Raw genomic sequence first — 26,376 nt, 5'->3', positions numbered from 1 at the left:
TTGACCTTTGAATTCACCAACGTTTTGTATGTTTTACATTTGAATTCACCAACATTTTGTATGTTTGACTTTTGAATTTACCAATGTTTTGTATGTTTGACCTTTGAATTTACCAATGTTTTGTATGTTTGACCTTTGAATTTACCAAAGTTTTGTATGTTTGACCTTTGAATTTACCAAAGTTTTGTATGTTTGACCTTAAATTCACCAGTTTTTGTCGTTAAGTCCTTTGAAATTATCTAAGTTGGACCTTATATATTGATTTGCCAAGGTTAAAACTTTTTTTAGTCTATAGAGCTTTTCTGACATTGCTCTGGTATTGCTAAATAATAGGGATGTGAATTGAAGCAAACATTCTGTAAAATTTCAGTTGTAACAACTACAGCAGCACCAACAACTATGGCTCCAGATGAAGAAGTTGTCATTAGTAAGTTTGTCTCTGCTTTGTTGAACATGCATTTTTATAATGTGATTTTAGACATTATCAGGTATAAAAATAAATTTTAAGTTTTTCTTAAAAAGGAAAAACATTTTATATTATTTAGGTCTATTTGTGTTCAGTATTTTTAGATTGATAAGTATTTGTAAAGGCACAGTTCAGAGATTAACATTTGTGATATACAGTCGACATTGTATTAAGAGACCACTCAAGGGACTGCCAAAAAGTGGTCTCTTAATAAAGTGGTCTCTCAATAGAATTCTGGAAAATTCGAGACTTTTTATTACAAGTCATAGATATAATAACATCTTTTTTTTATAAAAACAAAAACTATACAATATTATGTATGTATTAAAGTTTAATAATTACATTTATGCCTTTCTTTAAAAAAAAGTCATCAATATTGTTTTTTTGTTTGTTTGTTTTTTTTTTAGTAGAAATGTGTGTACAAATGTGATCTACGCTCATAATACTGTCAACAGGTCATTTTGACCATGAAACAAAGCATAATGTCTTATATTTTTAATATGTTCATACACATCTCCTGCTGAACATACTTTAGAATCATCAGCCAGGGCTCCAGATAATTTTTTATGCAATGAGTTTTAAACTACTTGATTTTTTCAACAATTAGTTTTCACACTACCCCGATTTCAAATTCAATAAGATTGTTAGAGATCTAGGATTTTTTTGTCTTTTTTTTGTCGAAGAGTCATATTTAATGGGGTACTACATGTATTTTATAAAGCATCAGATGAGCACCTACACCATCAGCAATGAAAGGCTCGGTTCTGTAATGTTTAGTCCACTACGTTTCATGATTTTATTTCGACTACAATCGATGACGTTTGCTATTTACTCAGACTCAATTCCATGCACGATTTCCTCATACAATTTATCCGGTCTTATTAGTTGTCTGTCTTTTTATCGCTCGATCCGACGTCATTTTCGATAAGGGAGGTCACTCTGAGCACATGACAAAACTATGCAAATGCGGTGTTGTGATACGTTATTGCTCTGACAAAATATGTCACAATAAATATTACGATCGGAAAATCCGATTTTGAAACGATTGCAATTGTTATTCATTTTGTTTTTAAACGACAATTATTTGTGACCAATGACCATGGAAAAATTTGTTTGTTTGCTTGTACACATCTAACCTACTCGCTAATTACACAGGTGAGAATGCTCGCAGGGACGATTGTTTGTCACGGCCGTTTAATAGATACTTTAACACTTAATTTTGTACATTTGGGCCGACATTCAGTGGCCGCTGGCCGCGATATGAAATAGTCGTTTAATGGAATTAAATTAAATAGTAAAAATCATCGGGAGGGATTTTATGCGGCCGCTTAATAAAAAAGTTGCTTAATAAAGGTGGACGCAAGTACAATGCCGACTGTACTAAGTGTGAGATATACTTTTATGTAACCTTCACATTTGTAAATGTGACAATGGATATTATAGTGATGGTTTGGCATGCCATGAAAGTAAGTTAGTCATTTATAAGTTAATTTTGAAAAGTTTATTTGTTCAACCACAGTTACCTGTGTATATTTATAATGCGAACAGATATAATCAATTATATGTAAGACCTGCTTTGCATATTTTTCATAAAGAAAAGGCATTAGAGGGAGGTTATATAATTTAACGGTAAACACTAGCTTGAAATATAGACTATAACAGTCTTTTATACAGAGGGTAAGTTTTATGTTTTATATAGATTGCTCATTTTGTCTTAAATTACAGCGACAGAGGGTAAGCTGGTGTCCAATGAAACATTTTCCGATGATCTTTCTGATCCAAACAGTGAGCTGTTCATAAGGAAAAAAGAGGAAATTGAGAGTTCCGTAAGTTATTTTGTCATTTTCTTAACCCTTTTAATACTTCATGCTTGACCTGAATTTAGAAATGTCCCTTGTAAGACAAAAAAAGGTGTGTTTTTTCTGATCTCTGGCCCAGAAATAAGGTAGAGTAGGTAAGAATTTCATTTTTTATATGCCAGAAGAAACTGTCCATCCATCTGTCTGTCCACACTACCACATTGGGATAGGGGACCATTTAACTGTAAACAGAACAGAAGAGTACAATATAGTTCATTCTGTAACGATAAAATAAGGAGCAAATGACCTGTATTAAGAAATGGTCCTGCATGTCTGTCAGTCCAACTTAGACAGTTGGTTACCAAAGATTAACATTTGAAGGATTTCATTGATTGTGTTTATATTTAGCAAATAAGTATGTTATGTCAAAACAAAGACCAAGCTTGATTTTTGCTGCTATAAACTTACTATTGATAAAAGTTATGCCCCATTTTAAAATAAAAATGTCTGTAAAATTATTGGTTTCTGCAGGATAACTATTGAAAGAATTCAGTGATTGTGTTCATAATTGACAATTGATTATGGTATGTCAAAGCACAGACTCAGTATGATTTTTGTTGCAATAAACTTATTATTGATGGAGTTATGCCCCTTTTAAACCAAATTTTCTGTGAGGATTAGTTTTGAAGGATTTCATTGATTGTGTTTTTATACTTGGCACATCAGTTTTTTTTCTGAGCTAAGAAATTATGTTTATTTTTTTAAGAAGTAAATCTGATACAGTCAAACTTTGTTCCCTTGTACTCAGATAGCTGGAATACCTCTCTTCACTCCAACTCATCGGCCAAGCCGGGCAAAATTCCTATATAATACATATGAGCCGCGTCACAACGAAACCGACATAATGGGTTTGCGACCAGCATGGATCCAGATCAGGATCCATGCTGTTCGCTATCAGTTTCTCTACCTGTAATAGAGTTGATAAGCGAACAGCATGGATCCTGATCAGACTGCACGGATGCGCAGTCTGGTCTGGATCCATGCTGGTCGCAAACCCATTATGTTGGTTTTGTCGTGACGCGGCTCATATTGTTCTACCTCCGATTGCTAGAACACGGATCGCTCGAACTCTCAAACTTGATCTCTGGTCCCTTCGGCAGTTAGAGAGTGAAAATCACACCTTTTCGGTTGAATGTAAAAAGACAATAAAAATAAAACATTCTGAATTAGTGCAAGTCAAGAAATAATGTTAACCTGGTAAATGTTCAAGTCAATGCGTTGTTGATTATCTATTTATAGAATGATACCTGTTGGTGTTAATTTTAGTAAATGACTGCAAATAGATGCTGGGAAAAAATATTTGTTTATCTTTTAGAAATTCATATTTCTATTTCTATCTAAAATCATATATTCATCCAATGATATACATATAAATATATTCTTACATTGTTCAGCAAGTTGAAAATTGCTGGAAAATGATTGCCCATTGAATGCAACCAATTACAATATGCATGAATATAGATTTACAGATTGTACCATTAATACTCATTTCTTACCAGAGATATGTATTTCTCCGACAATAATACATAATATTGAGAAGAAATGACGTTTTTGACAAAGTGTTATACAAACAAACAATTATGTAGATGAATTTATTATTCGCCCGATGTCACTGGAAAAACTTAAGGCCTATGTCCTAAGTGAAATATGATCATTTAAAACATGATGATAGTTCAACCTTGGTTAGCTTGAACAAATTTATGCAGGTCTTCCAAGTTTGAGCAAACGATGTTTGACTGTTTTTTAATCAGATTGCTGTTCTAGGAAACATTTAATTTGATATTAAATACGTGAATATATGTTTGTCTTACAGTTAGCTGAGACGCTTGAAGAAGGTACAACAGGGGAGGTTGTTGGATTCGAGTAAGTTATACCAAATTTAATCTTGTTTTTATTGTTTAGAAATTAATCAATAAAAATAATGTAAGCTTCATCATTTCAAGGTAATGTTACTGGTAGTGTAACCTAGTATTTTACAAAAGTCTTCTGTTTGAGTCTTATATATGTTGTACAGATTTCTCTACTGTACAACATATATATATCAGCGCCTACTTTTTTTTTTTTTTTTTACGCTTCTGAAAAATGGAATCAATGGAGAGACAAATTTTCTATATTTAAAATGTTAAAGGAACTCCATTGAGATCCAAAATCGTGAAATTTGAAAATCTTATACGTGAAATGGGAGTGCTCTTCATCAAATGATATGTAGGGAACTTTCAAACATGGTTATTTGATCTAACATTGTATAACATTTTTAGCTCACCTGTCACAAAGTGACAAGGTGAGCTTTTGTGATCGCTTTTTGTCCGGCATCCATAAGTTCGCCCGTCTTCCATTAACTTTTATTTTAAATGACATCTCCTCATTAACTGCTAAGCCAATCTCATCCAAACTTCACAGTAATATTTCTTCAGTGGTCACCTTTGAAAATTGTTCATAGAATGTAATTCCATGCTGTACTTTGGTTGCACAACCAAAAGAAAAAACTGAAAAAAAATCATCTTTTAAAAGTCAAAGAGGCTAGAGCAATGATATTAAGCATGAAACATCTTCTAGTGTGTGTCTACCAAGTTTGTACAAATAAAAGCCCTAGGGTCAAATTTTGCCCCGCCCAAGGGGTTATTGAATTTTCTTTAATGTATATGGTAAAAACTTTAAAAATATTCTTTTAAAAAACCCAAAGGACTATAGCTTTGATATTTCGCATGAAGCATTGTCTAGTTTGTGTCTACCAAGTTTGTTCAAATAAAAAAGCCCTGGCCCCGTGTTCACAAAGAAAAGATCAGGATCAGGATCAACTGATCCTGATTTTATTTTCATTGTTTTATAAAACTAAAACTGATTGTATTATGCTATAAGTAAATGATACTTAATCGAAATGAAAATAATTGCTTATTTGCAAAGAAACCAACCTATTTTGGGATAAAATCAACAAATAACAAAACAAATACAAAAAGAATCGGATCAAAATGTGGATCAATTTTAGGATCAAGATATAAATTTGGATCAACTGTAAAATGCCTGTATCTTGTAAAAATAACAATAGATTTATTCTAAAATTTCATAAACATGCTATTTCAAGTCCAGTTTTATCAAGTTAATATGGAATATTAAATCTATGAGGATAAATAATGGAGAATGTTTGAGTTTTTGAATTTGTTCCTTATCTTGATCCTGATCCTTAAATCTTTGTGAACACGGGGCCTCGGGTAAAAATTGGCCCTGCCCCAGGGTACATTAATTTTCCTTAAATGTATTTAATGAAAACTGAAAAATCACTTCGATATTAAGATATTAAGCATGAAACATTTGTTCAAATAAAAGCCCTAGAGTTAAAATCATTCTTATTCATGGAGAGTTTTTATATACAGGTGAGCGATTTCAGGGCCATCATGGCCCTCTTGTTTTGAATTACTTAGAAAATCTTTTCAAAAATACTTACACAAATATAGAAACATTTTTCCTGCAAAATTTCAAATTGTTATGGTCCCTTTAAAAGAGACTGTAATTAGGTGAATTTGTGTGGAAAGTTTAGTAACTTTAATCCCCAAATAGTGCTCATAATAGACAATTTTTATTGAAGTTGTTATTTTTCAGGGAGGGAAGTATACAAATAATTATCATGTTTACTGTGAGTAAGGATCAGATATCAATAGAAGCAGACATACAGACAGATGACATACAGGAAGCTGGTCAACAAATAGCGACAACTTTGCTCAGGAAAATGGCTAATGAAGTATCAAACTTAGCAAAGAAGCTTCAAGAGAAAGGTGTTTTTGAGGATGTTGCTGTACCAGAGAATTCGGTCCAGATTGAAAAAAGTAAGTGCTTTTGATTGAAATGTTTCAACAAGTGGAATCTGTAATTCCATTACAATTTGTCATACATGGATATATTTTGCTTTAATTAGATTGTAACAGTACCTTGCTTGCACAAAAAATAACCCAGATTGAACACTCAAAAGGTCAAGGTCTTACAAAGGTGTTATAGGTCAAACATTAATTGGTATATTTATAATGTTAGTGTGGCAGAGGGGTTGCCTTTAAGAGTTGAGGCATTAGAATTACAGCCACTGTTTATCACTGTATGATTATAAGAGGTGACTAAATGGGTTCTAATTACCGGAGTCTTTGCATTTCTAGCTCCAGGTGAGGTGGTTTTGACCCCTGTTGTTGCTTTAAGTTTGTAACACCCAAGGTTAGCTGAAATCTTCTTTCATGTTGCAGCGCCATATGACCTAAATTGTCTTGGTGCACCATAAAACCAAACTTAACAAACAAAATATATAGGGAATTTACAAAAAACCAAGTACAAAATTAATGTTCTTGATGTCAATCACAGGAAGAATGTGTTTAGAAAAATGGTCAAGGTCAAATATTAAGAGTTGGAATAAACTATTTCTCTGGACCATCATTCACTTATTACATGTACAGCATTTGAAGTTATATTTGACACACCTGTTCTTGACTCAGAGTCATGAGTGTAGATCGAAGGTACTATTTTAGAGCTCATCTTAGTGTTAAACATCATATGTCTGACTGTTAGAATTGTCTGTTTTGATGCAACAGTATGTTTAACATGAAACATCAATGGGCTTCCATTAAGTTTTAAAATTTGGAAGTCAGAGGACATTGGAGGTCACACTATGTGGGTAAAGAAGGAAAAGCATTATATTTTGGAAGTCACAAGCCCAACACAAGCAGTAAATGACTCCCAAACTTCCACTAATGGAAGCCCTGACATTTTGTAAGAAGCTTTTAAGTCAAAGCCAAATCATTATCTAAGAAAAGAGACTATTAACTTTAAACGTTTGGCTGTTGGAGGGGCTTTATATATTTTACTCAATTTGAATACTGTATTCCTAGAAAAGATTTCGCGCATTTTAAGTTAGCGGTTTTCGCGGTAAGCATGATTCCGGGAATCTTTATAGCCGCGAATATGTCACTTATAACAAATCCGCGAACATTTCTAGCTTCAACCAAATATAACATAAAAAGTGCAGAATATTTATTATAATCTACTTACACAAAACAACATATAAAGAAAGATGTTAGAGAAATGTGTACAGAATTATTTATGTATGTTATTGATACTAGTTTTCACGCTGAAAAAGAAAATATCAATTAACATGCTTATTGACGTTATTTGCTAGTCACGGCGTTGACAAACACATTTACAGTTTGCGAACATTGAATGACTTGGATTTCATTTGCTTGGAGTAGGTGTAATCCTTTGTTAAAAGTACAATAGCGATCAAGTGCTACATTGATGTTGTTATAATGAAAGCTATGTACAGTCCGATAATGTGTAAAAAAATATGTATCGACATTTTGGAGATAAAGTCAGTTATGACTCAAATGAGAATAAAAGCTAACGGGTCTGACTAAATCTTACTTAATAACATAATGAAAAGGTAAGGAAATATGAAAGTGTTCACGGAACAACCGTCCTTGTTCGACTACATGAACATGTATCGAGTAACATTGCGCTTTAGGCGCGACTTGTCAAAAAATAAAATAATTAAAAGCACCCAACAGGCAAGGTCATGCATCAAAAACGTAACCTCCAAAAACTGCAATTTAGACCGTAGCGACTTAACATTCGCGGAATTCGCGGTTACTACATATCCGCGAAAGTTTGTCTCCGCGAACATTTCTAGGAATACAGTATGATTAGTTGATTTAGAATCTAGAGATATAAGAGGTGAATTTTATGATTACAGAACCTTGTCTTGATGATGTCCTGATAGCTAAACGAGCAGAAAAGGACATTTGTGGATCAGTTCTACGGAAACTTCAGGGTCTTGCCAACAGTCCTAGTAAAAGATGCAGGTAAATCAATGAATTCCTGGATATAAATTAGTCACAAACTTTTTTCAATGATTATTTGCAGTCTTAAAGCAGCATGCCTTCAGATTTTTGCAAATTTTCATAAAAAAAAAAACAAACTTAAAAACATGTATTTAAATGTAAAATATTGTGGATTGAACAAAAAAAAGATTAACATATTTCAAACAGCACTTGCAAACCATGTGGGTTACTAAAAAGGGGAAAATAAGCAAAAATAGCCCTTAGTGCATTGCAGTAGAAATATGATGATAAATACTTAAAAATCAGCCCTTAATCACACATAACATGCAAGTTATTCCTTGAATCTTAAATCTTTATACTGTTATAAGAATCATCTTTCTCAAGTGTAATTTTATGAAATATTTTGGCTCATCTTGTGACATGCAGCTTAAATCTACCGGGTAATTTTAGTTGTAGATTGAATTCAAATAAAACTAACTTGGGCAGCAGACTATTTCTTAATAAAGATAACTTTTGGAACATTCTGTTACTAATAATCTTCCTGTTTAATTGTTTATAAATAGTTTCATGCTGTGTTTTGATTGATGACGAGATGCAAATTGACTTCTTTTAGGGAAACCACCAATTAATAAAAAACCATCTTTATTATACTTAAACAATGCTTGTCAGCCAAAATTGAATTTTTTTAGGCAAATGAATGACTTTTGTTGTCCACAAGATTTTTTTCTGATATGATTAGATGATTATTTAGATTGATCAAATGATTTTTGATTCCTAAAAAAATTTGTATGTATAGAAATTTTTGCTCTTTAAGTAAAAATGAAATTTTTATATGCAAATTATCTAAATATGCCTGCTATGAATTTCATATTTTTTCATTACAATTGAAATGAAACATCAAAGGCTATAAAGTAATATGCAATGAAATATTTTATTTTTATAAGATTTATTAATAGTAAGGTTATAAAGTTACTAAAATCTTATGGTTGATTCATAAAAGAGGTCTCTGTTATTCAACACTGCAAATATTGTATGAAAACAGGATAAAATGTTCCAAAACAAAAATTATGCTCCTATTTTAAGTAGGGTTTTTAATCATTCAGAAATTTTATTGTGCATGTGCCATTCACTGTTAAGGAAATATACATGTACAATGTATTTACATTAATATTTCCTTCATACAGATATTTTGGAAGTATTCTTTTTCAAAATTAAATAGCATATACATAGCTGTGTAAGTCACCACACATTATTTGTTTGTTTATACAGAATTTATTTTTGTTTGATTGTGCTTGCCTCAGATAGAATGTTTTTGTTTTGTTTTTCAGTGCCTACAATGACATGTTGAATTGTATAGCCCTCCAATTTGAATTTTCAAACACCAATTGTCCATGGAACAATTTTAGGACAAATTTTGAAAAATTTATATTACCTCTCCTAAAGCTTGAAGAAAAAACATTTAAACCATGCATCAAAGGTCAGTAAAGTATCTTTAAATATTCTTGTTTTTGTTAATTTCAAAAATTAAAATCTTGTTTTTGTTCAGATGAGCATTTTCGTTGTCAGACACATAGATTAGTTTAGTTTGTAATACTTTATTTTGATTGTGTTGTATAACTAAACACTCTTGAATCTGTTCCTGGAACCAAGCAGTACTAAGTAATGACAGAAAAGTTTTTCTATTAAATTAACATAGAAACAACATAATTACACTAAATATGAAACACTTATAATGAAAAAATCATTAATTATTGCAGGAAATTTTTTCAACTTTTTCCCCATCGGTGGGACAGTATCAGTTACAAACCCATGTAAAGATGTTACAGCTATGAAAATGGTGGCCAAATATGAATGTAGTTCAGAATATTCTGTCATATCCATGGTGACAGGAAGGAAAGACCTTGTTTGCAGGTATATTAAATGCTCATTTTGTAAAAGTTCCGTCCCAGGTTGATCTGCTTAAGCTTTTAAAAATAGATCTACTTCCTGTTTTACATTTTGAAAATTCCATTGCAAATTTCATCGTTGAAATAAAAAATAATTGAAGAAAGGGTAGCTACCTGTCTGTGACATTTTTAAGGGATAACCCTTTTTATATTCACATATCACAGAGCAGTGCATCTTTTTTAAACAGAAAAGAATTATTCTAACCAGCATGTACAGAGTAACCTCTACAAAGAGGCCTCCAGTAGACCAGTGAATTCTACTGAATTAACTCATTTTAAAGTCGGACTTCACTTTAAATTTAAAATATTTTGAGCTGCTTGTTTTAACAACAATGAATATATTTGTCTTCTAACATGTCTAATGCAGAAGAGGCTGTAGAGTAATTGATAAGATAGTCTGCTCCTTGAAAAGACAGGTTTAAACCCCTTAGTTGTCAGATAAAAAAATTATGTGTACGACAACTACCTCCCACCCCTAGGCCCCTTACCCCCTCCACCCCCTTGAAAAAATGATAAGAAACAAATAATAAAATAAGCATTGGATACAACATGGATTTCATATATGATGATTATTATTATTATTCATCTTCTTTGTGCAAAAATATAACTGAAAATTTCTGTTATCTAAAATTGTACATGTTTGTTTGTTACTGTTGTTTTTTTTCCAGCTATGCTCTATCAATGGAGGCTTGCGTTCAAACTGTGTTGATACAGAAGTTTAAAGATCAGTACCTGTCCTGTGAAGCTGAAGCAGATGTTAAACTTAGCCTCACATTAATGATAGATACTGAACATGACTTTTTCGAATCTAAAAAAGTTGCGCTGGAAGAATGTAAGTTAAAACAGTCACTGCATTGTTATGAACCTTTCTTCTTTTCTTTTTTTATCCAAAAGTTTTATATAACTTTAACGAATAATATTGTAAAAATTTATTTTATATGTGAAAATGATTCTTGTACTAAGTGTTTTTTTTCTGTTAAATCTTTAATGTTGATAAGTTTAATGAAAGAAAAATAATCTATTATAATACTGAATACATTTTTTATGAAACTGAAGGCTTAAGGTTATAGTTAAGGGGGTAATTTTAACGATTTGTTGCTGATTATATGTCTGGCTCATTTATTTCTTCTATACTTTTTCCATTGTTACCTTTGGAGACAGCAGAAAAAAGAAGAAAAGCATAAGTACAGTGATTTCAGAACAATTCGAATAGAATAGGCAGTATTGTATTGACTGTATAGTATAGGACGCTGCTGAACAGTGCTTAACTGAGAAAATAAAAAGAGAGAGCAGAAATGAAACAGAATGCAGATCATTTGTAAAGGACAAACCTTATAGGAATGATGGATATTTTCGTGATCATATATATAAAAAAAACACTATATTTTCTTTATCACAGGTACTAAAAGCCTGTGGCTTTAATGCGTTGTTTTCTTCTAGCCTTTGTCCATGGATATTATGGACTGTTTTTCTCTTGAACCATACTCCATGGATTTATGGATTGTTTTTCTCTTGAACCATACTCCATGGATTTATGGATTGTTTTACTCTTAAGCCATACATAGCTCATTGATTTTAATTTTTCAATCCTTAGGTGAATTCTGCTTACCACCAAATGTTTTCCACATTTTCACAACAAAATGTGGGCGGAGCATGAATAGTATGGCAACTGTGTCTCAGGGTGAGGCATGTGGGTAAGTACATATGAGTTTTTATTTAATTATAACATTTAGGGAGGTATGGTAGAGGGTGTGGTGTAAAGAAAGGATTTACAGGTAGATACAATTTAGGTTAAAATATCCTAGATAGCAGGTATGTGTCAAATAGAAAACAGACTAGTTTGTCGTCTGCTTGTCTGAATTAACAACCGAGAATAGTTGAAAATGTTTTTGATCTTTATTATATTAAAATATTATATCCTAGTACAGATCATCCTGCTTCTTTACAAGGCATTTATCGGTTTTTATGCTCCCCGAAAAATTTCGGGGGAGCATATAGTCCCAATTCGTGTCCGGCCCATAACGTAGTAATATGAAGTCGGATTTTAAAACTATTTCACAGAAATGATCACCATATTGAGACGACGTGTCGCGCGCAACATTTGGGTCGCTACCTTGAAGGTCAAGGTCACAGCATGACCTTGCATCAAAATCGTGTCCGGTCTGTAACTTCTTTATTTGAAGTAGGATTTTAAAACTATTTCCCAGAAATGATAACCATATTGAGATGATGTGTTGCGCGCAATATTTGGGTCGCTACCTTGAAGGTCAAGGTCACAGCATGACCTTGCAGCAAAATCCTGTCCAGCCCATAACTTCATTATTTGAAGTCGGATTTTAAAACTATTTCACAGAAATGATCACCATATTGAGACGACGTGTCGCACCCAACATTTGGGTCGCTACCTTGAAGGTCAAGGTCACAGCATGACCTTGCAGCAAAATCCTGTCCAGCCCATAACTTCATTATTTGAAGTCAGATTTTAAAACTATTTCACAGAAATGATCACCATATTAAGACTTCGTGTCACACGCAACATTTGGGTCGCTACTTTGAAGGACAAGGTCACAGCATGACCTTGCAGCAAAATCATGTCCAGCCCATAACTTCATTATTTGAAGTCGGATTTTAAAACTATTTCACAGAAATGATCACCATATTAAGACAACGTGTCGCGCCCAACATTTGGGTCGCTACTTTGAAGGTCAAGGTCACAGCATGACCTTGCAGCAAAATCTTGTCCGGCCCATAACTTTGTTATTTGAAGTCAGATTTTAAAAATATTTTACAGAAATGATCACAATATTGAGATGATGTGTCGCGCGCAACATTTGGGTTGCTATCTTGAAGGTCAAGGTCACAGCATGACCTTGCAGCAAAATCGCGTTCGGCCAGTAACTTCGTTCCTTGAAGTCGGATTTAACAACTATTTCACAGGGATGATCACCATATTGAATTGACGTGTCACATGCAACATTTGGGTTGCTACCTTGAAGGTCAAGGTCACAGCATGACCTTGCAGCAAAATCGTGTCTAGCCCATAACTTCCTTATTTGAAGTCTGATTTTACAACTATTTCACAGAAATGATCACCATATTGAGACAATGTGTCATGCACAACATTTGGGTTGTTTTTACACTTTGAACTTTGTCTGTGACATAATTCTGACACTACAAGAGGTATACCTACCTGTGTCCAAAACCTATTTGGGGAGCATCACCCGGTTCAACCGGCTCTTGTTTAGAGAAAATTTCAGAATAAAAAACTGACTGAATAGCGAACAGTGCCGACCATGATCAGATGGCATGGACGTATTGGCTGATTTATGTCTGCAATGGTCACATTGGTAGATTCTGAGGCCACCAATACTCTAAGAGGGTTAATAAAAGTATTTGAAGTTGAAAAAAGCATTATAAATACTTATGGATTTTTTTTTTTACTCTTTGCCGTTTAGGATGCTACATCAAGAGATGCAGTGTATAGAGACATATTTGAAGACATGGTCTGAAAAACATGAATGTACAATGGACAAGTTAAAGGAAATGTTTATGACAGACAAACGATTCCTAGAATATGGACAAAAATACTTGGAATGGTTAAATAAGGAAAATTTTGCAGAATGTTTAGGTGATTATTGTTTTCCATTTTCTTTACATAGTCTTACAAAAGGAAAACACATTTAAATCTTCTTCTCTTGAAGTACATTGCCCACAACACAGCTATTTTTAAATTTTGGCATTGCTGAGTGGTTCTCTACAAAAGATTTTTTAGGTAAAATGCCTAAGGGACAAAAGTGGCCCTATATATGGATCACTATTTGAAAAAGCTTTTAAAAATTGTTCTCTTTGAATAAAAATGGCCCAGAGATTAGATGTTTGATATGAAGAATAACCTACAATGCAAACATTGAGTTTTTTGTTACCTTTGGCACATATAAAAGGCAAATCTTTTGTTTTTGTTGTTCTAGCATCTGAAATGCAGTATCTGGGACCAGCAGAACCTACAAGTATTTGTGAGAATCAGAACTATGTTTACTACAAGCTGAGATTTTCCCAATGTTTTACATACATCATAGAGGCAACAACTGGGGGCTGTCCGTAAGTTATCATCATTATTATTATGTGTTTGTTTTTTTGTGTTTTTTTTCCATAGCCAAGTGATATGGGATGTAGGTAGTATATGATAATTTTAGTCATATTATCATTTTTGAATAGTTCTGGCCTCTGTAGTCAAGTGGTGACTTATTTTGAATTCTTTTATAGGGGCAAATTATCCAATTATCCAAGTGTAGGACAAAAGCCCTCCCAGACATAAGTCCTCTGGTCGGGCAGACAAAAGCCCTCGTGTGAAAATGATAAAGCTTTTTTTGTTGTTTTCCAAATTATCCAGCTCACTTACAAAAGGTTGATGGCTCATTCTAGATACTAGTACATCATGTTTTTGACTATAACAGTGTTTTAGTGACTTAAAACCAATAGAATTGTTGTGAACGAGTCTTAATTTGTGACCATGGAAGTTATATAAAGAACATAATTTATTGGAAGCTACTGAATTTGTGAAATGGCCTTGTCCAGCATTGAATTTTGGCATTGTCTATAATTACCCAAAGGCAATTTTAGTATAAAATATGGATTTTTTTAAATTATGAGGCAGTCCAGCTAGTTTACCAAAGGTTATTGGTTGTAAATGGGTGCCCACTTGTACCGGAAATGATAAACGCTATCAGTTTTAAAGATTCCTGACAGCTTATTAATGCCCCTATATAAACAGTTGTCTGCATATAAAACCAAAGCCTCTTTACCTTTTTTTTTTTAGGAAATAAATGTGATCTCTTCATAAATTGGCAGCTAGCAGGCATTTATATAAAACTATATAAACATCCATGATAACCCAATGAAAAGCGGCGTCACAAAACATGCAGTATTATATAACAGCGATATATGAATGTACTGACTAAAAAGATATTCACATATTTCTGTCACCTCCTCATAACTCAATTCATCACATATAGACAAGGAACCTCATTAATTATTTCAGCTCACTTTATCAAGCTGTTGAGTGTGTGAGGACATTGTTAGAGAAAGAGGACATAACTTGCCAGTATAAAGTCTTGGAGAAGAGTATCTTAAAGATGAGTACTGAATACAAGACTATCTCGTCTGTTATTGAACCAGGAGGATCTATGGGAGGCTGCATAAGTAAGCATATAAACTTATTGGAAATGGAAAATGAAACTTTTATTATACATGTGTACAATTTACAAATGTTGGGATATTTTAATTCCAGAGTATTGTAGAACAATAAAAAGAACTTATTGTATTTGATTAAGAGTATTAGCAGTTTTAATCTTGCTTCATTAAAAGTTCTAGGCAGGATTATAAGTATGTTTTTTACCATATGACATTGTCATGTTCTATTTGGATGTGACCTGAATATTAGAATGTTCAGCATCGGTTTTATAATGTTGTTTTGATAATTGTTTAGAGCATGTTCAATGCCTATCACCTGAAGGTAAAGTGTGAAATTATTTGTCATAAAAGCAAAGTAGTTATAATTTTGACATCCATACGAAATACCAATTCACAAGAACTGTACTAATTGCCAAAATGCATTAGAAACCAAAGATGGTAAATAAGGTAATTGCTTGATGCATACATTAAATTTTTGGATTTTTGTTAATGTACCATGCAAATAATAAACAGATTTTGAGAAATAAAAACTTTTCTCTGAAATGATGGGCCTTTAAAAATCTGAATAAAGTGTGATCCTCGGAAGCAGTAATTACAACATAATAATAAGAAAATTGCAGACTCTGTTTGAACTAAGGGATAAAAATGGCTTTGTATTTTTAGTGGAAACTGCTGAAAATGCCTGTCAGAGCGCCATACATTTTATAGCAGTGACAAAGGGAGAGGATATTATACGAACATGTCTTTATAACCTTCAAAGTGTTCTCTATCTACAAGAACCACAATTCATAAAACCATACAATTCCGATAAAGGGTCATTGGTTTGTGAGTAAGTACATCATTTCTTTACATATTATGTATGTTGCTTTTTGTTGTTTGTTGTGTCCCCTTGAAAAAGGCAACATATATGGGGTTATTTTTGTCAGAGTTGTGAAGTGACAGCTATTCTGTTCACAAGGCGACACATCCGACTCGCTGTGTTCTAGTTTTTTTTATGCCTCCACAATGTGGGAGCATATAGCGTTGCACTTGTCCGTCCGTCCGTCAGTCCGTTCGACTTCTCGAATTCTTGTGAACGCAACTCCTCTTAAACCGGATGGCAGATTTTGCTTAAACTTACAGGGATAAACAACCTTAATGTGTAGATGGTAGTAAAGGAAGGAATTTTTGCTGCAACCAAATTTAACAGAATAAAGGCCCTTTGTTGATTTTTTCACTATATACTATGTAGAAATTTTGTGAATGCAACTCCTCTTAAACCGGATGGCAGATTAAGCTTAAACTTACAGGGATGAACAACCTTAATGTGTAGATGGTAGTAAAGGAAGGAATTTTTGCTGCGACCAAATTTTATAGAATTATGGCCCTTTGTTGATTTTTTCACTATATACTATGTAGAAATTTTGTGAATGCAACTCCTCTTAAACCGGATGGCAGATTTTGCTTTAACTTCCAGGGATGAACAACCTTAATGTGTAGATGGCAGTAAAGGAATGACTTTTTGCTGCAACCAAATTTAACAGAATTATGGCCCTTTGTTGATTTTTTCATTATATACTATGTAGAAATTTTGTGAATGCAACTCCTCTTAAACCGGATGGCAGATTTTGCTTAAACTTCCAGGGATGAACAACCTTAATGTGTAGATGGTTGTAAAGGATGCAATTTTTGCTGCGACCAAATTAAACAGAATTATGGCCCTTTGTTGATTTTTAGTTTTCAACTTGTGGCACACGTAGTCCAAAAAATATTTGACCTAGAGTCATAAGATTGACAGAACAGTGGCGTGTAGGGGCATCCGTGTCCTATGGACACATTTCTAGTTTTAATTTACTTGCCTTTTAGACGGATCACTTATAACACAGGGGTCCTTATTGATACAATTATATTAAAATGTAACCTAAGCTTATAAATCAGATTTTATTTGCATAAAATTGTTGACATATGCCTTATGGTCTGTCAAGAAATTATATTGTACAATGTACAATTCAATACAATTGTTTTATTTGATTGAAAGAAGAACAAAAAATGAAAACAAAGATTTATACCTGTCGTGTATTTAGGTAATATTAAAGTTATGATAATAAGACAAAAATTAAGATTATAAACATGTAGTGTTTTAAATTCAGCCAGACACCTTTAACTATAATTTATAAGAGAATAGTCCAACACAAAACAATTATGGTCAATCATTTACGATGTTTTTACAGGGAACATCAGGGCACTTTCATGGAGCGATAACTTCCCTCATCCACTTATATTTACAAAGATCAAAATAGAACAAATACAAAATTGTAGTATACAATGTACAGTCGACATTGTATTAAGAGACCACTCAAGGGACTGCCAAAAAGTGGTCTCTTAATAAAGTGGTCTCTCAATAGAATTATGGAAAATTCGAGACTTTTTTTATTACAAGTCATTGATATAATAAAATCTATTTATAAAAACAAAAAATGTACAATATTATGTATGTATTACAGTTTCATAATAACATTTATGCCTTTTTTTTAAAAAAAAGTAATCAATTTATACATGCTATATGTGTTTGTTTTTTAGTAGAAATTTGTGTACAAATGTGATCTACGCTCATAATACTATTTACAGGTCATTTTGACCATGAAACAAAGCATATTGTCTTACATATTTTTCCTATGTTCATACACATTTCCTGCTTAACATACTTTCGAATCATCAGCCAGAGCTCCAGATAATTTTTATAATTTTTTATGCAATGAGATTTAAACTTCTTGAATTTTTCAGCAATTAGTTTTCACACTACCCCGATTTCAAATTCAATAAGGTTTTCAGAGATCTAGGATTTTTTGTCTTTTTTTGTGGAAGGGTCATATTTAATTGGGTACTACATGTATTTTATAAAGCATCAGATGAGCACCTACACCATCAGCTCTGTTCTGTAATGTTTAGTCTACTACGTTTCACGATTTTATTTCGACTACAAACGATGACATTTGCTATTTACTCAGACACAATTCCATGCACAATTTCCTCATTCAATTTATCCGGTCTTATTAGTTGTCTGTCATTTTTTCGCTCGTTCCGACGTCTTTTTCAATAAGGGAGATCACTCTGAGCACATGACAAAACTATGCAAATGCGGTGTTGTGATACGTTCTTGCTCTGACAAAATATGTCACAATAAATATTACGATCGGAAAATCCGATTTTGAAACGATTGCAATTGTTATTCAATTATTTTTTAAACAACAATTATTTGTGACCAATGACCATGAAAAATATTTGTTTGTTTGCTTGTACACATCAAACCTATTGCTGATTACACAGGTGAAAATGCCCGTAGGGACGATTGTTTGTCACGGCCGTTTAATAGATACTTTAACACTTAATTTTGTACATTTGGGCCGACATTTAGTGGCCGCTGGCCGGGATATAAAATCGTCATTTATTGGAATTAAATTATATAGTAAAAATCATAGGGAGGGATTTTATGCGGCCGCTTAATAAAAAAGTCGCTTAATAAAGGTGGACGCAAGTACGATGCCGACTGTAGTATGTAATGTATATACATGTATTTTACAAAAAATGTTAGAAGTCCGTCACTTATTTTCCAAATTTTTTTTCCGTCGAAAAAGATCATACAAAATGAACCCATAATATTTATTGTACCTTGATAAAATTCCATTATTTTTACTTTGATTACATTACCAATGTGTTTAATGTCTGAAATTGTTTTCAGTGTTTTACAACAAGGAACTCTGTGTACTTATGGAATATTTGCAACAGGATTCCAAGTATGTACATTCAGGCAAGCATACATGTATATTAAAGAGACATTACCAGAACTTGTACAAATCATGGTTGCAGCTATAGAAGACCCTGCTGAGAAGCCAGGAACTAGTGTAGATGTCTTCCATAAATGCCCAGGTAAGTTAATTTGGTCTCCTTTTGTTTTTTTTAGACAAGTACTATTGCATTATCAGTAATTGATTTCACTTTAAAAGCTGATAAAGCTGATGGCCTGACCATAATCTTTTTTTTTAAACGTCTTTTCTTTACAATACACAGTAGTAAAGTCTTTTAAACCGAACCCTGCTCGGGCTTAATCAAAAGTCCAGTTTTCTGTGGATTCTTGTTTTCTGAGGTTTTATACATTTATTGATCTTTATATGTTGTTTATACATTGTCTTTGTTTAAATATTTTTTTGTGCCCCCACTTTTGTGGCGGGCATTTACATTTACCCTTGTCCGTCTGTCCATCCATCCGTTCTTTTTTGTGTCATATAATTCAAAAAGTATTTGACTTAGAGTCATGAAACTGTATAGGAATGTTGATCAGCATGTGTTGTTGTGCATCTGGGTATTTTTGTCTGGATATTTTTAGTATTTTTAGAGTTGTTGCCCTTGACTTAGTAAAATTTTGCAATTTTCAACTTGTGTTGCATGTTACTCAAAAGTATTTGACCTAGAGTCATGAAACTTTACAGGAATGTTTATCAGCATGTGTAGTTGTGCACCTGGGTATTTTTGTCTAGATTTATTTAGTATTTTTAGAGTAATTGCCCTTGACTTAGTAAAATTTTGCAATTTTCAACTTGTGTCGCATGTAATTTAAAAAGGATTTGACATAGAGTCATGAAACTTTACAGGAATATTGATCAGCATGTGTAGTTTTGCACCTGGGCATTTTCGTCTAGATTTATTTAGTATTTTTAGATTTATTGCCCTTGACTTAGAAAATTTTTGCAATTTTCAACTTGTCGCATGTCACTGGAAAAGGATTTGACATAGAGTCATTAAACCTTACGGGAAGGTTGCTCAGCATATTTAGTTTTGCACCTGGGGTTTCATTTGTGGATTTATCCAGTATTTGTAGAGTTATTTCCCTTGACTTAGTAAAAACCGTTTCATTATGTTGTTATTTGTTCCTTGAGTGCTTGAGTAGAATCAACCAACTTTACAGGAATAATGATTCACATCACTGTGAAGCTATGCACCTGGGACTTAACATGTGGATTTTTTTTCAGTTTTGTTAGAGTTATTGCTTTTGTCTTACAGTAGTATAAATTTGCAATTTTCAACTTGTTCAGGCATAGCTCAAAAAGTATTTCACTTGTAGGCCTGAAAGTTTACAAGAATGTTGGTCAGCATGTGTACTTATGCACCTTGGGGTTTTCTTGTTGATTTATTCAGTATTTGTAAAGTTCTTACCCTTAACTTAGTAAAAGATTTTTAGTTTTCAAAAAATATTTGACCTAGAGTCATAAGATTGACAAAACAGTGGCGCGGTGGGGGCACCCGTGTCCTAAGAACACATTTCTAGTTTAATTTCTTTTGTATCTACTGATTAACCCTTGTGTCTTTATGGTCGTGTTTGAATTTCTTTTTGCAATAAATTTCTGGAGTAATTCATTGTAGAATTTAGATTATTAGAAACAAAACAATACCTAATCTGAGAAGGACCTTTTTTTATAACTTTTTGAAATATATAATAAGTGTAAGTTATTCTTATGGTAGGGGGAAATTATTCAAGTGTAGGACAAATTTAAAAGCCCTCCTTTCAGAAATCAACAAATTTACAGAATTTCTCAACTAAAATATTTCCCAATTGTAAGTTCCTGTACCAATTTTCAAGAGGATAGAAAAGAACACCGCAGGTAGCTCAAAGAAGAAAAAAATTTACTCAAAATATTTTTCTTATTGATTTTTTGTTTTAGTTGACTTTGCAAAAGCGGAAGATTTTGACTGTAAGGGTGAGTCTGCAGTCTTGACGTCAGTGACTGCATCATGTGCACCACTAGTCATGTATGCAGAGGACAAATGTGTGTAAGTAAATCACCATTATACCTACTTAATACTACATCGTTATTTTTATTGCAAAGTGAATAAGTTATTACTATATCGATAGGCTAGTCTTTTTATACAAATTTATGAAAATGTATGAACATATTTATAATAGAAAAAAAAAAAAAAAAAAAAAAAAAAAAAAAAAAAAAAAAAAAAAAAAAAATTTATTTTGTAATTTTTTGGAAATTTGCCCCAAGAAAGTCCCCCCCCCCTTAAATTGGGCCCCCCCCTTTTTTCATTGGGGGAATTTCCCCTTATAATTTTTAACAACAATTGCGATTTTTAAACACTTTTTAAAAAAATGAAAATTAAACCAAAATTGGGCTTTTTGTAAAAATGGCTTTTTTTTAAAAAGTCCTTTTTTGCTGGGCCAAAAAAGGGCCCCCCCTTTAAAATAAAATCCCATATTTTTTTTTGGGGTTAAAATTTTTTTTTGTTTTTGAATTTCATTAAATATTTTACCTTTTTTTTTTCGTGTAAAAAGCGTGGTTAGATATAACCTTACAATATACAAAGTGTAAATGATGTTAAGTCTTTATCAAATATTTTGTGAATATCTTACCCATTTATTTCAGTACATTTGAGGGATGTGTGGATGGAGCTAAAGAATGGCATGAAACAATTCCAATATGCCCTGGATATGTAGAATCACTTGAGAGTGGTCAATTTAACTCAGACATGGCAAATTATTTCTATGAAGTGTCCAAATTCCAGTGGATGACTTGTTTTGAAGAAGCATGTGAGTAAAACAGTTTTCAAAGATTTCCTGATAAGGCATTTCAAAATTCACTTCCTAACCCATATTTAAGACTAGATCTTGGAAGAGGCATTCCAACACCCAATTTCTAACCCATATATAGGAATAGATATGGTAAGGAGCATTTCAACACCAACCTCATAGCACACATAAAGGACAAAATCTGGGAAAGGGCATGAGATATAACAATTCAAGGAAACATGATAAATTTAAAGTGGTGGTATGGCCGATTTGTTAATGCATCGGACAAGTAATCTAATGATCACTAGCCGCATGGGTTCAAACCCAATCAGGGGCAAGTCATTTTTTCCTTGAACAAGAAACTTTACACTCGTTGCTCAGTACTGGTTGGCTTCAGGAACACTGATTCCAAAGTGTGTCTATAAGCTTATAGCTTGCTACACAATCGAACTGAAATAAATTCTGTATAAACCAAATTAAATACTCTTATATTTATTATCAGCAGTGACATCATCATCAATTTTTGCTGGTTTATTGCTGACATTTTTATCATCATCATAATTAATCATCAGCATTGTTATAATAGAATATATCTCTTGTTTATTACAGTTGATCATGATGTGGCATTTAGTTTCCGGAAGGATGACTTCAATGATGACTATTATGATTTAGACTCACCAGCTGCCAAAAAATATATAGACGAAAAATTACCATTGGTAAAAAAATTTTTGTTCAAATTAGTTAAATTAATACAGTGATTTTTTTTTTCAATTTTCAAATAAAATTTTCATCTTTCTGAAGCCAGAGGGTAAAATTATAGCACAATTAATCAGAAAAAGGGTGAAAAACTGAAATCAAATTCTAGCAACTAAGTATGAAATTTACCCACACATTTTATAAAATTTTCAATTTCTATTCAATATTTTACATTCATGATACATAGTGGAGGTCATCTCGAGGGCTTAACGCAATAAGGGCGTAACTACATTTTTTTCCAAAAATGGTTTTATATCTAAGTTATATTTAGAATGTATACTTTCATATCACAAAACAAAGTAATGTAATGGGAATATACAGAAACAAGAAAAAGAGTTTTTTTTGCTCTACTGTAAAATTTTCAAAAATGTAGTTACGCCCTTATTGCGTTAAGCCATCGATCTATAGGGACAGCTTTCTGTCATTTCAGTCAATTAAATTAACTTCAAGCTGATATAAGTAAGCTGCTGTTAAGTCACGGTTCTTGTGAAGAATGTGCACAGGACATTTCAGGGGAAAAGTATAGCATTCTCATAACTATGATGAGTTAGGGGAAGTAGCCTTTTGTTGGGAGCAGCCTTTATGTGGCTGTAAAATATAGGGGGATAAACAACACATAGAGCAAGCTGTCTTAACATCTATTTTATCAGGGTTGTTAAAAAAGAAATAGGACTGCAGTCTACTGTTCCTATATTTATACCCCCAAAAACGAAGTTTGGGGGGTATATAGGAGTCATCTGGTGGTCAGTCGGTCGGTCGGTCGGTCCAGACGTCCGTTGCATTTTCCTTGTCCGGACCATAACTTGAAGACTAATGATTGGAATTCAATATAACTACACACAATGGTCAAGCACATTGAGAGGAAGTGCAGTGCACAAGAGCCATAACTCTATCTTGACTAATTACAGAGTTATTGCCCTTTGTTACTTTTCTATGTCCTGGGCATAACTTGAAAACTACTGGTTGGAATTCAAAACAACTTCATACAATTGTCAAACACAATAAGGGGAAGTGCAGTGCACAAGAACCATAACTCTATCTAAAGTAATTACAGAGTTATTGCCCTTTGTTACTTTTCCATTGCTTTCTTTTGTCCGGAGCATAACTTGAAGACTAATTGTAGGAATTCATTATAACTTAATACTATGGTCAAGCGCATTGAGAGGAAGTGCAGTGCACAAGAACCATAACTCCATCTTGACTTATTACAGAGTTATTGCCCTTTGTTACTTTTCTGTGTCCGGGGCATAACTTAAAAACTACTGGTTGGAATTCAAAACAACTTCATACATATGTCAAACACAATAAGGGGAAGTGAAGTGCACAATAACCATAACTCTATCTAAAGTAATTACAGAGTTATTGCCCTTTGTTACTTTTCCATTGCTTTCTTTTGTCCAGACAATAACTTGAAGACTAATTGATGGAATTCATTATAACTTAATACAATGGTTAAGCACATTGAGAGGAAGTGCAGTGCACAAGAACCATAACTCCATCTTGACTAATTACAGAGTTACTGCCCTTTGTTACTTTTCCTTGTCCAGAGCATAATTTGAAAACTACTGTTTGAAATTCAATACAACTTCATACAGTTGTCAAGGACATTAAAAGGAAGTGCAGTGCACAAGAGCCATAACTCCATTTTGACAAAATACAGAGTTACTGCCCTTTGATACTTTTCCTTGTCCGGAGCATAACTTAAAACTTACTGGTTGGAATTCAAAACAACTTCATACAATGGTCAAGCACAATAAGAGGAAGTGCAGTGCACAAGAACTATAACTCCCTCTTCAGTATTTATAGAGTTATTGCCCTTTGTTTCTTTTCCTTGTCTTTCTGGACTTATTACAGAGTAATTCAATAAATCTTCATCAATGGCCAACCACATTGAAAGGAAATGCAACATACAAGAACCACAACTATCTTTAATTGCCCACAACCATAACTCTATATTTCAATTCTTTTACAAGGTATTCTGTTACTAGTAACATCCTCATTTCTGAAGCAGTTTTGTGGGGGTATTAATCACATTTAGTGATAGTTCTAGTTTTATTTATGTAGACACATATACTTTCTCACTCCACACTCTTTATAGAAAAGCCCTGGAGATTGTCATTCTCCACTATTTTCTTTTTTAATTTGAGTTATTTCATCAATCCACTGTCAGACCTGTAATGTGAATGACATAGTGAGAAATATTAATTTTCACATGTCATTGTGTGAACTTAAACGATATAAACATATGTACAGTAAAATAAAAATACTTATCAATTGAAAATAATACCTTCTACTAACACAAAATTAAATGCACATGCCTCTGAAATGAATAAGTTTTTCCAATTACAAGTTTTTTAACATAAACGTTTTAGACATGTTAGCTTATCACTTTTCACATCTTTTGCAGATTTTCCCATAGCAAGTGCATCACTTGATATACACAAGCATTTCAAATTTTATGGGTTTTTTTAAAAAGTTTTTTGGCCTCAGTGGAGCTCCTTTAAACTTATCAACAAACAGTAGACAGCCTTTCATTTTAGTATCCATGCATAATCAAACAAAAGACCTATTAATACAGATTTTCAACCTAATCAAGGAGCTATTCATACCTTTTTTTCTTGTCTTTATCAAGGACCTATGCAAACAGCATTTTCATTTCATGATTGAAATAGATAATCATGATTAATTAGAAATTTAATGAACATTTTTCATCTATAATGATTGAAAATTCATTTTAATTCACAATTGCATAATATCTAATACTGATTTTTTTTGTTTTTAGTTACAATGGATCACAGAAGGGAGACCAGTTGAAGTCAATGAAATTGCTCCAATGGGAAGACGTAAAAGGTTAGAATATTGAGAATTGCAGATCTGATTTTAAAGTATTAAATTTTTTTTTTTTTAAAAAGAACGATATGCACCTAACCCTGTGATTTATCATTGACCGCCTCAGTGTCCAAGTGGTTGTAGTTCAGGACATTGAATCACTCTCCCCTCACAAATGTTGGCTCAAATCTTTCAGGGACTTCAGACTTTTTTATATGGCCAAAGATCTGGTTCTACTCGGTGCTTGTATATAAGACGCAAATGACAATTGTTTTTCTGTATTGTACCTAATATGCCATGTTTGTTGTCTATCTTGCACCAAATTCCATGTCTATTTTTTGTCTGTCACCAAATGCCATAAAATATTTCCTGTCTTGTACCAAATGCTGTAAGTTTTTCCTGTATGGCATTAAGTGTCATTTGACTTTCTTGTCTGGCACTAAGGCTATGTGTATTTCTTGCTAAGCTTGTAATGTGGTAACACATGTTTTTAACAAGACAAGAATTTTCCAGTAATAAAGATTGGTTTGAATAAATACGAGGAAAATTGTCATACCAATTCAACTATGAACAGTATAACTGTTCATTAAAGAAAATACTCAAAAGGAATGTACATATCACCCCACCTTCCTTGTGTTGATTTAAATATTACCCCTTGTGTTATTTTCAGAGAAGCGGATGAAAACGATGAAACTGGTACAGAAATTTCTGCTACAGTGAAGGGGCCTAGAAACATGCCACAGATTATGAAAAAACGGGCAAAAGACCTTCCAGCTAGTCAGAGAAACAACTTTGATGCAAAATTAATCTCATCAAAAGATGGTAAGCAGTATTCAATCTGTTTTACTACATACAGTCGACATTGTATTAAGAGACCACTCAAGGGACTGCCAAAAAGTGGTCTCTTAATAAAGTGGTCTCTCAATAGAATTCTGGAAAATTCAAGACTTTTTTATGTTACAAGTCATAGATATAA

The 26,376-nt window shown here is 32.9% G+C and overlaps 1 protein-coding gene across 1 annotated transcript in view; it reads left to right on the top strand.

Annotated features, from left to right (window-relative positions):
* LOC132715971 (uncharacterized) overlaps positions 1-26,376 on the top strand; it is a 124,020-nt gene that overhangs the window by 76,364 nt on the left and 21,280 nt on the right. The window contains exons 52-70 of the mRNA XM_060699087.1: positions 371-427; positions 2,192-2,292; positions 4,139-4,188; positions 5,923-6,146; positions 8,048-8,156; positions 9,464-9,612; positions 9,893-10,046; positions 10,750-10,913; positions 11,676-11,775; positions 13,537-13,709; positions 14,050-14,179; positions 15,120-15,280; positions 15,935-16,100; positions 18,990-19,177; positions 20,968-21,076; positions 21,673-21,836; positions 22,425-22,531; positions 25,354-25,421; positions 26,071-26,222. Of these exons, the coding sequence (XP_060555070.1) occupies positions 371-427; positions 2,192-2,292; positions 4,139-4,188; positions 5,923-6,146; positions 8,048-8,156; positions 9,464-9,612; positions 9,893-10,046; positions 10,750-10,913; positions 11,676-11,775; positions 13,537-13,709; positions 14,050-14,179; positions 15,120-15,280; positions 15,935-16,100; positions 18,990-19,177; positions 20,968-21,076; positions 21,673-21,836; positions 22,425-22,531; positions 25,354-25,421; positions 26,071-26,222 (2,526 nt within the window). The remainder of the gene's footprint in view (positions 1-370; positions 428-2,191; positions 2,293-4,138; positions 4,189-5,922; positions 6,147-8,047; positions 8,157-9,463; positions 9,613-9,892; positions 10,047-10,749; positions 10,914-11,675; positions 11,776-13,536; positions 13,710-14,049; positions 14,180-15,119; positions 15,281-15,934; positions 16,101-18,989; positions 19,178-20,967; positions 21,077-21,672; positions 21,837-22,424; positions 22,532-25,353; positions 25,422-26,070; positions 26,223-26,376) is intronic.

Source organism: Ruditapes philippinarum, unplaced genomic scaffold (genome assembly GCF_026571515.1).
Source record: "Ruditapes philippinarum isolate M1 unplaced genomic scaffold, ASM2657151v2 ctg163_1_1_1_1, whole genome shotgun sequence".
Taxonomy (NCBI): domain Eukaryota; kingdom Metazoa; phylum Mollusca; class Bivalvia; order Venerida; family Veneridae; genus Ruditapes; species Ruditapes philippinarum.
This window is presented reverse-complemented; position numbering and strand designations above follow the sequence as displayed.